Source organism: Gadus macrocephalus, chromosome 10 (assembly GCF_031168955.1).
Source record: "Gadus macrocephalus chromosome 10, ASM3116895v1".
Taxonomy (NCBI): domain Eukaryota; kingdom Metazoa; phylum Chordata; class Actinopteri; order Gadiformes; family Gadidae; genus Gadus; species Gadus macrocephalus.
The window spans coordinates 7,223,529-7,238,977 of record NC_082391.1 but is presented as its reverse complement, the minus strand read 5'-3'; the positions used below and the strand labels follow the sequence as shown (position 1 = coordinate 7,238,977).

Below are 15,449 nucleotides of genomic sequence, written 5' to 3'. Positions count from 1 at the left end.
GAAAATAAATGTAACTTGAATCAGAATTCTGACGGTTTCTTGAGATCAATTAACTGCTTGATATTTTTGTTGCTTCTGGATTTATATTAAATTAGTTATTTTTTGGAAGTCGCACCTAATAGACAGTGGATAGTAAATCTTTGCTGAAGTATGGTTTAGGGATTGATATTGTGCTAAGGACTTCTGTGTCACATCTGAAGAATAAATATGTGTACAAAAGATCAGCAGGTGGCCCTTGGTGTTGGTGTTGACACTGGGACTGGTAACGTGTTAATCTGAGATGTTTAGTGTATAACAGTGTTGAGGCACCGACAGGTGTAGAATGTTGGCTGTCAAATATAATTCAGAATGAAAGCCTATGAAAAATCCCACGCAAGCAATAAATAGAGATAAATATAGTTTGTGCAAGTATTTCAATTCAATGCTCCAGCTGCACATGAAATACAAACAATTAAGCAGGCATCCAAAACCTGTTGGCCTAGCACACCTCCACCATTCCTGTTTATGGGTCCTGTCCATTCAGATAACCTCTCCCCCCATTCCCCAGGCAGAGTCTCAGTGAGAGGAGTTAACCTTAATGGAATGGAAACTGTGACCTCTCACCATGTACACACTGTGGCCTGCTTTTAGATTGGAAGATATTCTCTTCTTCACTACCTTGGAAAGAGAAACATCAATACCACCTTCTCCCCTGACGCTAAAACCATTTTACAATTTCTAACCAGTACACTTCCCTCAAAAAAATGAATTAATTAATTCAGTTGTTTAGGATGCATTTGTAGTGCCTAACATTTTTTACAAGATTTGTGTAAATGACCAAAGTAAACCTTTCGTTTGATGATCTGTAAGTGCGATTTTAAGTCATTTTTGCAGCCAAATGGAATTCCCCCAGCAAGTTGTCCTTTTTCTTTGAAAGATTCCGAATTTAAAACATATTCCCAACGTGGAAGCCTCTTTAGCGTTGAAGAGCGGAGATAAAGCAGAGCGCTCCTTTGCTGGTGGAGAAAGGCTTTGAGCGGCGTTGAGGTGAGATATCGTAGTATAATGTGCTGGACTCTCCCTTCTTAATGCTCAAATGAGGATCACTCATTCTCCTCCAAGAATAGGCCTGATTCAGAAAATAATCCCTGACGCAGCTCAGCATGAATTTTAAATGCATACTATTATCAAGAAGCCATTATTCATTTTCAAGTGTCCCCTGGCTTTCATTTTTAATAAATCTGTAATGAATGAGTGTCACGGTTAACGGGGCGACGTATTGTGATGTGAAGCCTGGGGGAGGGGACGTAAAAACACAACATTAAGGTTGTGATTGAGGAGTGTCAAGAGCAGCTGTAAAGTGAGGGCTGGGATATTGTGCTGGGCAGCATTATGGCCCGGAGGTTCCACAAGGATTTAAATCCTTTACGTCAGCAGCCTACCTGTAGGCCTATGCATCCTCGGCAAAGTAGCTAAGACATTTACTGCATTCAGTCATAGTAATAGTAGCTACATTACCAATTTAGTAAGTAGGTCATCGCTTTTATGTAAGCATTCATTTTTTAATTCAAGTTTTGGGGAGATGTTTAACGACAACATTAAGTTTTTAAATTGTTCATATCGTATCATTGGTGTTTTATCGTTTTAGTTACAAAGTTTCAATATTTTGTTGCAAAATTAGTTTTTTATTGGTTTCCCCAGAAAACATGTATAACTTAAAGGAGACATATTATGCAATTTCACAACAGGTAAACATAGTATTTGAGTTCCAGAAAACATGTTTTTGAAGCGTTTTCGTAATTGTAGGCGAGGTACTTTCAGAAATGCATATCTCACTCCAAAAAATCATGTACAGACTTATTTCAAAGTTTGTATGCGTGTGGGAGCACCAGAGACCCAAAACAACACCCCAAATCCCAGGAAAAGGGTTGTTTTCATAATATGTCCCCATCAATACATATGCAACTAGGATTTATATCATATAAAAAATTCTCCCCAGAAAGATAGGGGTAGGGGACATCAGTAAATGTCTAACTTCTATTGCCCAATTGTTTGTGATAACCTTTTATTTTTTAAATAACTTATGGATAACTGTCGTTAGGGATGCCCCTTATGTTGACATTAAACACAAATCAGCCTGACTTCTCTGAATAGTTGTTTGCGTCAGCCAATCCCTCAACATTGCTGGCGATTATGAACTTAAGGTCGTCGTACCTCTGTGTTGTGTGACGTGGTCAACAGCTTTGGTGTCTGGAACACATTCCTCTCCTCAGGTCTGTCTTTGAAGGACAGATGGCCCATGTTGTCCTGTTAGTGACGACCGTGAACGAGTCCACAATCGTTCAGCCTGAAGCATCACGCATAGCACTTCTATAGGCATGATTAACAATCGATTGACCCTCCTCCCCGATGTTCTGTGAGCTCGGGGCGTTGGGGTGTCGACACCCCATCGCCACAGTATGCTTCTTCTTCATGACCATGCGTCGTGAAGAGGAAGCAAACTGTGGCAATCGGGTAAGATAGACACAATGATACATGCAGAGTCTCTTTATCCTTCAGCAATACTGCAGGGTTTTGGCTCACAGAACCTCAAAATGACCACTGTGGTCGACAACCCAAACAACAATGTAAATTCCTGTTTCATTTCACAACAACATAAATAGGAATAATTGCCAACAACTTCACAACACTGACCAATCATACCTACGTCTTACAAGACACTAGAACATTATAAAATAGACCTCAAAGTAACACAATAAACATAATGCATGCTGGGAAACAACTGAATATACTGTGTAAACCTGTCTCTACAATACAAAGATTGCTGGGGTCATACTAGTTTATTGATTGATTTATTGATGATTGCCTCATCTGACATGGTGTGTCTTGGTGATATGTAGTTGGATCCTGGCATTCGCAAATACTGTTTGAATGACCAGAATCCCATTATGTATTCTATGAATCATACAGATACCAATGCTTTTAAACTTCTTCCAAACACGATCAACCTCATTGAAATATCAGTCAATATGAAAAAAAACATTGATCGATATAAAAGTAGCAACCTTTTGGTTATCTATTCAATAACGCTGACACGGCCCCCCAGGGGGCGGGTATAGGCAGAGCAAAGGTAATAATTCAATTTTGTGTTAATAACCAGAGCAATCTTTACTGCACAACTGAAACGCAGGAAGGCCATGCAGGCCGTTACCGCAGCGCCTCCTGCACCTGCTGGCAGATTGGAATATCAAGGCTCAGAGCAGGACGGGAAGCACTTCTGTGGGAACAACCCTCCTCTCAATATTAAAAAGGTTTGCCTGCCAGTGAAGAATTATATCAGGAGAAAAATCTGCCTTGTCACCCTGGCTCTAGTGAAGTGGATCCTGTGATAACGGAGGGGATTGGGTGAGCGTTGTGCTGCACGAGGGCAGACTCATCCTCCTCTGGGGGGCCTGGATACCATTAATGATGTATAGGATGGACAGATTTTTTTCACAAATCTGTATGGCGGCATCCTGGGAATATCTTGGAACTCACAAGGGGAAGCAGGTTAACAACATGAACATGACCTGATATCACACTGTCTGGCTGCTCATTCTAATACAAGATGTTTCATCGCCGTTAAGGGGCATCAGGCTGTTGTTATCCCTTTGGAAAGACACACGGGCACCAACGGGTCTGTTTGTGTTCTTTTGCATCTCTATGCGGACCTTCTATTTCAAAGGATTTGTTTCCAACTGGCAATTTAGACAAAAATGGCGGTGTTTTGTTCAATACAATTACACATGGAGCAGCACCAGAGAGCTGAATTAAGAGAGCTGTCTGGTTCCTCCATCATCACCAGCAGTCTGACATTTATATTGTATTCATATGTTACATTTAGAAGTCCAAATCTGATACCCAAATAAGTAGCGTTAATAAGGACAGCTTCAAAGGATAACATTGAAACCCAACCACTGCGGTATTAGCCATAGATCAGAGTGAGATTGAGATTAATTGGCTGTTCTGTGAATGTGGAATCATTGCAACCAAATCCAATCATCGGCGTCGGGGTGTGAGGTCTGGATAAGTGAGGAATATGACGAAGGTGTGTTCTTCCCGACACACTTCGAGGAGGACGGGACGACGGACCAAACACCTGTTTTATCCTCTCCTACCATTTCTATTCTATCACTTGCTCTGTGATAGATAGGCTAATCTTTATTTTGCTGACGGCATCACAAATGACTGTTAAATTATCAATCTACGCATACAGGATTACAACGAGGGGATTTAGAGGGGTGGTGTCTGATCTAGGATATAGTTGGTGTAACCAGAAATCATTATTCATCAGAGCCACCCTGGCTCATGTCATGCAAGGTAAAACTTCGACACATAGTTAACAATCCCAGGGGTGTGACCATCCACCGTGCTGTGCTTTAACAACATCAGACCGCACGCCTCAGGGAGGGCTGTTAATCACGTCCTTCCCAGACCTCTCTCCCTCTCTCTCTCTCCCTCTCTGTCTGTCCCTCTCTGTCTGTCCCTCTCTGTCTGTCTGTCTGTCTGTCTGTCTGTCTGTCTGTCTGTCTGTCTGTCTGTCTGTCTGTCTGTCTGTCTGTCTCTCTTTCTTTCTCTCTTTCTTTCTTTCTTTCTTTCTTTCTTTCTTTCTTTCTTTCTTTCTTTCTCTCTCTCTCTCTCTCTCTCTCTCTCTCTCTCTCTCTCTCTCTCTCTCTCTCTCTCTCTCTCTCTCTCTCTCTCTCTCTCTCTCTCTCTAACTGGGTATGGGTATGGGCTATGGGGGTCCAAGCACAGCGTTATAAAGTCTGAGGACGGCAATGTCCCCCGGTCTCCCACTATATCGCCGATGATCCCATGGCTGAAAAGGAAAATAAACACCTCAGAGACATTTACAGCTCCCAAGAATGTGATACCAAAGCAATTAGTGTCTGGGAGATTTGTAGCATGGAAAAAGCCTCTTCCACACGCCCCAGAGCCCCAAATACAAAGATAATGCATCAGGGATTCATTGGCCTATTGCAATTTGCTCTTGTTTGGTGTTCCTCTTGAAGAGTCCCCGAACCAGTAGGGGATTATGAAGACAGGGCGATAAATTAATATTGTATTTAGCATAAAACCTCCCAATAAAGAGTAGACCATAGGGCTCTGTAGTGGCCAATGTGCAGTATAAACAAACCCCCCGGTGGGAGGATGAAATCACTTATTCAAAAGAGATAAAGGAAAGTCACGCACCTGGCACACATTCTTTATGATTGTGCATTAAACACAGCATTTGTAAGCCACATGCTACTCTGTGGTTCTTGCCTTGTCAAGTGGTACAAGCAGACACTGGCCCCGTAGTGACCCACTGGGGAGCCTGACGCGTCCCCATCAGTCCAATGCTGAGCTGCTTTACTCTTCAATGGCTAATGCGGCTCACAATAAAAAATGGCAATGAGGAAAGACGAGGCAAAGGCAAGCTATTAATAGCGGTGACATTTCACAGCTTTTCAGAAAGACACACACACACACACACACACACACACACACACACACACACACACACACACACACACACACACACACACACACACACACACACACACAACCCTCTTTCAGACAGACACACACACACACACACATACATAAACTCCCTGCCAGAACCCAAAACCAAACTTTGCAAACAATGTATCTTCTTCTTGCTGCAGAATGGATTTTAAATACCAGATTTCCCGGGAGAGAGTCAGATTAGGTCTGTTTATGCAGCGTTCCAAACAAGTCTCATATTTCAATGCGTGGATTTGCTCCATAACGGACAGCAAAGTGACTGTCCCGCATCACCGTGAGACGACAGGATTACTGGGAATGCCGGTAATTCATCAGCGGCAGCAGCCAATGGGGAGGCAGTATCAGGCCTGCTTCAGGAAGACACTCGCCGCTTTCAAAGCCTTGCCCATCTTTGAAACGCATGTTGTGCTCAGTCGGAGGCAGCAACAGATAGAACATGCACACACACACACACACACGGCACACATATCCATTCACGTGCAAGAGCATTTGCACTCGAACACAAAAAAACACACACACACACACACACACACACACACACACACACACACACACACACACACACATTCATGTACACATGGCACACACACACACACACACACACACACACACACACACACACACACACACACACACACACACACACACACACACACACACACACACACTCATACACACATGCAGATTGCACGAGGAAACATGTGTTGTGGAGATTGCGCAGCTCCTCGTCCCTGAAGGCGGAAGGCTTTATTTATCCACTTATGTGAACCATGTAGTGCGGAGCCGGTTTAATTTCAACTCAAAGTGGCGAGAAGGATTGGGTTGCACTGTAGGGATTACTGCCTGTAGGATAATCCCAATCGTAGCTTCAAATGCTGCTGCTTATCACCGAGGCCACAGTTCTGGGTTTTCAAACTAAACATAAGGGAGGTAAAGTAATAAGCATTCAAATTATATTCATGAATATAATTTCCATTTGTTTTCATGCGTTGGCACTTTTCTTTTAGGATAATCATATGAGTGGGCCGCGCTTTGTTCAAAGTCAGCGCCCTGGGCCTTAATTATCAACAGGCCGTTTAGTTTATACCAAACTTGGTTTTTCCAAAATATTGTATTGATCCTAGTTTTTAAAAAATATGGAGCCCCGTTCTCTTCATTGGAGGTAAAAATATGCAGAAGATATTAGAAGAAAACAACAGCTGTATGGAACCCAGAGCAGGTAACAGGTCTTACGCTGCCAGACACTCATTGGTTGATTGATTCCAGTCCATGTTTCTCCCCCACCCCCAGGTTGGCTCTCAGCACCTCCTCCAGGATGACCTCCAACGGCTCAGAGGAGTTCTTCCAGGCCACCAATCACGCAGAGCTCACCTTCCGCAAGATGGAGACCTACCTCCAGCACAAACAGCTCTGCGATGTCCTCCTGATCGCAGGAGATCACAGGATACCGGCGCACAGGTGGGTTGGCCGGCAGGCCGGACGTTGCTGCTGCCCAATGGGATCTGATGCACCTTCCTCTGCATTAGCTCGGACATATGGAAGCTAATTTGGATACACTTCATTAAAGCTGTCAATGCATTCATTTGTAACCATAGATAAGAGGCGGCAGGGGGATTCCCACTCTCCCCAAGGAAAGAGGAAGAAATCGGCAAATATCACCAGAGAGAGAGAGAGAGAGAGAGAGAGAGAGAGAGAGAGAGAGAGAGAGAGAGAGAGAGAGAGAGAGAGAGAGAGAGAGAGAGAGAACATATTAAATGGCAGTTTCCTTTTGCTTGCAGTTTTTCCACATGGCAGTGATTTTGCTGAAAGGAGCACATTTTGAAAGTTTTTTCAAACTTCATTAAATCCATGTTCAGCGGGTCTGCCGCTGCTTCGGTGGCTTTGATGTAATTACACCGCTTCACCATTTTCTCATCAGCGCGTCACGCCTGAGGAAATGCAGAGCGCAACACTGATGTAACAGCATGAGAGGTCGATGTTTATGTGCCATCCATCGGGTGTATCACTGACCGGATGAGGAAACCCTTCATTGCACATGTGCCATGCTGCAATGCTCAATCAGGCTGGTTGTTCACGACTGTCCATCATGACTGTCCGTCCGTCAAGATACCTGCATCGATGTGTGACCAGTACAACCGCAATCCAGGGAAAACCAAGGGGGCAACACCATAATTAAGTAATGGCATTGATCTGTGTGTAACAAACCGGAATGTTGCAGCCTGCCAGACCGCTTTAAGTCGCCAGCAGCTTTGATTTTCTGTATAGATTTCAAGTGCAGCAGTAATAGCCTGTGGAGTGTTGCTGAAGCAGTCGCGATATATGTTAAATCACAGATCAAAGCTGCAAGTACAGTAGCTGCTTCACTGTGTTTGTTAACCTCAGCCCACAAAGGGCTCCCATTGAGCATTATGTAAAGGCTGTTGAACGGGACGCGGGCCACACTCTTTGGCAAACACACGCCACAACTAAGCAAACATTAAATAGGTTGAGTTCCTCGTACGCCGGATTACGATAATATGTTATTTGTCTACCCAACCTATTTTGTTGACACTTTCCTAAGAAAAAAGCCTATATGGTATAATGGCTTCTAATCAGCCCTCGCCTTCACGTTTTAACCAACGTGTGAGGTGAACTGTGCAATAGCGTAAACAATATTAGCACTCAGACAGTTGAAGCCATTAGCAAAATAGGACTGTTGTTTTAGTAGATAATTCAGTCTGCTGAACCCTTGCACATTTTAATTTGAGTCATGCTGAACAGCGAATAATTGAGGATTTCTGGCCTTAATATTCCTAGCGACGGCTCGGGAAAACAGCATGAACGATAATATGTGCTCTGAATTATTGACAGAGAACAGAGCAACATAAAAGTGATGGACCCTGTTTACGCTCGGCAGACTCATTTTCTTTTATATATATTCTTTATTGATCCCGGTGGAAATAATGGCCTGGTGCCTAGGTCCAGGGCGGCGGCCTAGTGCCTAGGTCCAGGGTGGCGGCAGGGGGATTAACCAAACAGGGATGTGGGAGGAAACCGGAGCACCCGAAGGAGACCCACGTGAACACGGGGAGAACAAACTCCACACCCACAGGTTCCCCCCCACCAGGGTCTGACCCAAGGACCTTCCTGCTGTGAGGCAACAGGGCTCACAAACGGTGCCACCGTGCTACGCCCTCTGCTACCAGCCGGAGCAGATTCCCATTGGTAACATGAACTAAATGAACATATATTCAACAAGCACAGATGGCTGAATTGGACAAGTGTTCACTAATTAATAGAGTTCTACCCATAGTAACCCACATTTAAATGAAAAAACGAAATAAGCATCTCAGAATCAGAATACAATATGTTTAAATATTGTTATCAAGAGCTCTAGTTTATGATCAAATAGTGCATATGTACATATTTGTATTTTTTTCCATTTTTGTAAGAATGAATCAATGGTTTGGTCGTTCTCCTACGACTTCAGCTCAGTGTGTCCCTCAGACTGGTCCTCTGTGTGTTCTTCAGACTGCTCCTCAGTGTGTTCCTTCTCCACAGACTGGTCCTCAGTGTGTTCCCCAGACTGGTCCTTAGTGTGTTGTGTTCCTCAGACTGGTCCTTAGTGTGTTCCTCAGACTGGTCCTTAGTGTGTTCCTCAGACTGGTCCTCAGAGTGTTCCTCAGACTGGTCCTCAGTGTGTTCCTCAGACGGGTCCTCAGTGTGTTCCTCTGACTGGTCCTCAGTGTGTTCCTCAGACTGGTCCTCAGTGTGTTCCTCAGACGGGTCCTCAGTGTGTTCCTCAGACTGGTCCTCAGTGTGTTCCTCAGACTGGTCCTCAGTGTGTTCTTCAGACAGGTCCTCAGTGTGTTCTTCAGACTGGTCCTCAGTGTGTTCTTCAGACTGGTCCTCAGTGTGTTCTTCAGACTGGTCCTCAGTGTGTTCTTCAGACTGGTCCTCAGTGTGTTCTTCAGACGGGTCCTTAGTGTGGTCCTCAGACTGGTCCTCAGTGTGTTCTTCAGACTGGTCCTCAGTGTGTTCTTCAGACGGGTCCTTAGTGTGTTCCTCAGACTGGTCCTCAGTGTGTTCTTCAGACTGGTCCTCAGTGTGTTCCTTCTCCACAGACTGGTCCTCAGCTCGGTGTCGGACTACTTTGCCGCCATGTTCACCAACGACGTGCTGGAGGCCAAACAGGAGGAGATCAAGATGGAGGGTGTGGATCCGGAGGCGCTCCGCTCCCTGGTTCATTTCGCCTACACTGGTGAGAGCTCATAAAGATTCGCTGCTCCCCATAAGCAGTTATAGCACCGGCCTATGACTGATGGCCGTGTGCAGGCCAGATTACACCAGATCAATAAAGCAATGTGTCAATGGAGGAGGGGGGGGGGGATAACACAGATGATAGGACTGACTTTATGGTTCTTTCATGCGTCACTTCATCTGGGATGTGGAATTCCACACAGGCAACCGAAGCAGAACCCGCTGGCCTCATCACATCCTGGTTACATTCGGTTTCCTTTGAAGAGTCCTATGGGATTCTGTGATATGTCCCCAGCGATTAACAATATTCATTAATGTTCCCACTTAATTTTAAGGCTAACCATTGACTGTTTATTGGGAAAAAGTGAATGATAATGAAGGTTAAATGATTCAGTTGTTAAATATGTTAACATTATAAATAACAATTTTGTGACATATGTGCATCATCAACCATTTCACTCTGTTGTTGGTAATTTGTTTTAAATTATACATTTTCTAAATTCTTCCTAAATAAGTTTCAGTGTTTTTTTGTAGCAACATGTCGCTCAATTAGCAGGTCGGGGTTAGGCATCTCTCTCAAGCATTAATTTTTATTTTCCATTATATTTATATTTTATTTACATTATATTTCCTCTTTTGTCTTTCTCTACGTTGCTCTAGTTTAGGCTTTATTCGTTATTTTCTCTGGGCTGGGCATCAACCGACGCAAGACTATCCTGCCCCTCGTTGTGTATTCATATCTCGTAGTAGTTAATACACGTAAAATCAACCATGGAGCTCTTTTTGGTTTTCTCTGACCTTCTGTGACCTTCTGTGACCTGTGTCCAGGTGTACTGGAGCTGAAGGAGGAGACCATCGAGAGCCTGCTGGCGGCTGCGTGCCTGCTGCAGCTCTCGCAGGTCATCCAGGTGTGCTGCGGCTTCCTGATGAAGCAGCTGCACCCGTCCAACTGCCTGGGCATCCGCTCCTTCGCAGACGCCCAGGGCTGCCTGGACCTGCTGAACGTGGCCCACTGCTACACCACGGTGGGCCCCCACTCTGGGACGGGTTCTCCGGGCTGCATGGGGGGGCGCTCCGGCACATTCCCAGAGACACCATCCTAGTGTAGGAATAATGTGTACATTAATCCGGCTTGAGTCATTGAAGGGCATTGACATGTTTCTACATTAAGTAGTAAGCCTACTTTAACTAATAATGTATGTGTGTTTTTATGACAATCTTACAGTTAGTCAGTTTATTCTGTAATTTGATCCTAGCGAGGCCGGAAAACAGAGCAGTGTGTTATTGGGAGGAGGAAGAGGGAACGGTACAGATGGAGGGTGGTGATGTCAAAGCAGTGTTGCAAATGGATAAAAACACCTTCCTCGATCCAAACAGACGCCGTATGGTGTTGTAGAGATAGTGGTGGATTATTGGTGCACATGGTTCCCTTTGAAGCCACAGCCTCAGTGACCGGTCGATGCCTCACCACCAGCATCTCGGTTATATATGAAATCTCATTACAGCAACAGAAAATACATGATGAGTCCATTTTAATCGAAATTGAATGGTTTCATGTTTTCAGTTGATCTGATTTGGTATACGCGGCTGTTGCTATGGAGATATGCCACTAAGTGTGCACATGGACAAATAACTCGCACTTGTAAGGTAAAAAGGGTAAAGCCATTCCTTTATACTTATATCAGCGTGGAGATTGAGGCCTGACCGTCCAGATCTGTCTTTCCTCCTGCTGCCGCGCACAGTAGCGGCGCTGGGAGACTGACAGACAGAGGGAGCCTTATCTCCTGAAGGACATCTGCTGCTGGGTCTGTTTACGCTGCGACCCTCCAGCGGGCGAGGGGTTAAACTAATCACTGAACTACAGAAGAGGGGCCAAACTTCCTGTTAAATTGCCGTGGTGATGAGCAGTAGAAAGCTGGGGGGGTGGGGGGTTCCGGGAGGTCCTGTCCTCTGGGTTTCCGAGGGAAGCGGGCCATGTTTTGATAAGCCTTGTTTTTCCTGGTTAGGGTGTGTGTGTGTGTGTGTGTGTGTGTGTGTGTGTGTGTGTGTGTGTGTGTGTGTGTGTGTGTGCTTGGGTGCTTGGGTGCGTGTGGGGTCGGGGGGCCTGCACCTCACATCCCTTTCCTTTCTGAAAGTACGTCTTTTTGTTATTCCCCGGTGGTCACAAATATGTGAAGTTCTATTGTTCACTGGGCTGGTGGGCGGTCGGGCTTATGGCACTTTTGGTTCGTGTCACTTTTATGCTTTAACGTTTTGGGGAATTTCAGTCCAATATACAAAAATGTAACATGTACGTTTTGATAGTTTGTTCAGCGACCACTAAGGAAAAGTCCAGGAGTGCATTGAAGTGCTTTGGGGGATATACTCATCAGCAGTCTACTGCTGAACATATTGTTACAACACAATTACCCTTAGCTCTCGTTAAATCAATTAGAATCCACTCTAACTAATCTTGTTTTCCTAGCAGTTTACTCTCCAACGACTTTTTCTCTAACATCTCAAAAGACCTCCTTCTTCAACAGCCCATAATTAGTCCTGTTAAGCCCAAGGTATTCAATTTAGCTGTCAGCAGTTTGAGACTTGTAATTACAAATAATCTGTCAGAGCAAACACAGCCCAGCTCCCTCAGTAATACCACAACAGATCAATGCGTGTCCCTTATTTCATTAAGACTTGTTGCACTAAGCTCTCAAAGCCCGGCGAGCGATAAAATGATTAAACTGCGCCGCTGACGTGATATATCGCCGATCGATACGCTGCGTGTGTTTGGTTAATTGTAAGCTCATAGGTGCGGTCGCTATGAGCACATTGCTCCAGCCGATTGGCTCTCGCTAAAGGGTACGATGCAGGAAGAACCAGGGTGCAAAACTAACATGTTGGAGGCCAAGCCTTTCATTGTGTGTGCTTTAACGTTGGGCATAACAAAGATGTATAAAGCACTGGGCTTTTATAGGAGCCGCCGTATAATGGAAGTGCCCAGCGACAGTGCCCTTGAAGAGGCCGTCACGGAGCGCTGGTATATGTCCCGGGCTCGCAGCCCAGTAAATGGAAGATCAATCTTACGCTCATAAAGAACGACTCTCCCACCCACAGCGGGGTTCTGAATTAGCGGGATAGCAATGTTGGCGCTGGTTGTTTACCTCCCTGTTTCTAATCAAACTTCAATGAACTGCTGGGAGCCTGTTTCATCAATTATGCCCTGACATTAAGCACCTCAAATGAAGGCTTCTTAATCCTCCACAAGGAAGTGCTGAGGATTTCCGTGCTGTTTTTTGGTGAAATATTTAATGGTCCAGTGGTGGAATATGTGTCTGCCGCGTACACACTGTGCAATTTCTTAGAAGCAGCGAATTGCCTCCTTGGCTCATAAACTTGTGTAATAATCTCATGGGCTGCGTGAGACGACAGACGGTTCAGCTGTTAGCCTGTGTGAATCATACATGTTTGTGAAGCGGGTCTCGGTCATATTCGTGAATCAACACTTTAAAGAGCGGGTTAATATCTGTGTGGGGCCAGGCTGATTGATCCCCTTATTACAGTGTCTCGGAAACACTGATTACATTAGCTGTTAGATACCAAAAGCTATTTGCTGGGGTTGTTGTGATGCCAAACTTACGATTGGATTTGGCTGTTGTCATGACGATTAATATTTCGTAACGACTGGAACTGAACGGTAATTGCAGTAAATGGGTTCATTGCAGGCCAGCTCCTTAGTTTAATTTTGATGATGCATGAAACAGGAAAAAAATAAGTTTTCCATGAATGGGTTATTTCCAACAGGAGGTAAATCGTACTTATAATCAGTCTGATCATCATCAATTGTTGTGGAAATACTACTATACATTAATATTAAATATCTTTGAGTCCTGGAAGTATGCTGAAAGGCTTCGCAAAAACAGACACGCAACCAGACACAACACCAGACACACAACCAGATACACGGAAGCACACACGCACACGCACACACACGCACACGCACACACACACACACACACACACACACACACACACACACACACACCCCTCTTTTAATAGCTGATGATTATCTGCACCCCCCCCCCCCCCCCCCTCTCTCTCTCTCTCTCTCTCTCTCTCTCTCTCTCTCTCTCTCTCTCTCTCTCTCTCTCTCTCTCTCTCTGTTACAGGAACACTTTCTGGAGGTCATCCAGAACCAGGAGTTCCTGTTGCTCCCCACAGCGGAGATCGTCAAGCTGCTGTCCAGCGATGACATAAACGTCCCAGATGAAGAGACCATCTTCCAGGCCCTGATGATGTGGGTGCGCTACGATGTCCAGAGTCGACAGCAGGACCTGGGGCTGCTGCTGGCCTTCATCCGTCTGCCTCTGCTGCCCCCTCAGGTGAGCGGTGCAGGCAGTTGGCGTATTGTGTGGAGGCGGAGCACCGCTGCGTTGGCTCAGCAGCGAGTCACCAGCGAGTCAAACCCTGCTCGTCCTTCTCAGGAATCCATGGGTTGAAAGCTTTGCTTGGGTTCCTAAACTAAGCTAAACCATTCTTTCTGTTAATTAAATGTATTTAATTGTATTATTATTTAGGTATTCACATAGTGTCGGTAGATACCTCGTATTTCTACGTTATTATTTGTTATTTATTATTTTCTCCTCCTTCCATTCTTTTATTTTCTTTCTTAGTTTTGTGGACACAAATGTAATTCAAATCGAATTGCATCATTTGGAAATGCTGATGAGGAACCATAGCTATCAATATGCTTCTTTAGATGATTATTCGATAAATACATGTATATCAGGACTCAAAGATGCAGAGTTAAGCTGTGGAAAACGACTGAATCTCATGAAACAATAACAAGAAAATGCTATGAAGAGGTTAAATGACCAGCAGTCCATGAGGGTTCTTTATATTCAGTTCATGATGTAGATCAGAGTTCCACACATATGAAGAGATGTATTATCTGTGTCCAACAATAACACAGAACGACAAGGGGATAAAGGTTAAAATCGCTCGACATCAGTGCCAAAATTTTAAATGTTGAATTTTCCACTGAGATATATAACAAATGTCATCCATTCGGTTTTGGCCAACAAAATTTACAAACGTTACGTTTAAATGTTTCTTTGGCCAGCTGATGGGGGGCGCTGTACCAGAGTATGGTCATATGGGTTGACGGGTTATATTGACAAATGACCTATTCTGTTGTTTATGTTGGAGATCAAGTTGGTATCCAAGTCAACACTCTATGCATAAATGTAATAAGGTTAAACGCTATAAGAAAACATTGGGCTAAACTGGGAATTAGTATGATGAGGGACAGACGTGCATCACTCAGGCCACCACTTTATCCCTCACTGGGTTGTTTTGCAAAACAGTATTTTTTCCTACTTTGCAAACCTGTGGGAAATGTCTGTTTTTAATGTGTGGCACTTTCAATGCCTGTGTTGGTGGAAGGCTTAGATTGAATAGGTATTAACACCGTTTATGCAAAATGTCAACACAAAAGGTAATTTACCAATACAGTGTAAACTATTTTAAGGTGTACTTATTTTAAAGTATAATAGGATATCAGTGCGATAAAAAAACATAGGGGGAATGTCAATTGATGCTACAGGATGGAATAGGCTTGTGTTAAAGTTATTGGAGACAGCAGAGGCTATGCTTTGATATTATCGGTCTCAGAGCTGAGCTTGCCGGTGTGGACATCATCACAACCA

The 15,449-nt window shown here is 44.4% G+C and overlaps 1 protein-coding gene across 4 annotated transcripts in view; it reads left to right on the top strand.

The window, feature by feature from the left end:
* klhl4 (kelch-like family member 4) overlaps positions 1 to 15,449 on the top strand; it is an 81,680-nt gene that overhangs the window by 54,596 nt on the left and 11,635 nt on the right. For all 4 annotated transcript variants that reach the window (XM_060063397.1, XM_060063396.1, XM_060063398.1 and 1 more), the window contains 4 exons: positions 6,817 to 6,984; positions 9,630 to 9,766; positions 10,594 to 10,790; positions 13,911 to 14,123. In XM_060063397.1, coding sequence (XP_059919380.1) covers positions 6,817 to 6,984; positions 9,630 to 9,766; positions 10,594 to 10,790; positions 13,911 to 14,123 — 715 coding nt within the window. The remainder of the gene's footprint in view (positions 1 to 6,816; positions 6,985 to 9,629; positions 9,767 to 10,593; positions 10,791 to 13,910; positions 14,124 to 15,449) is intronic.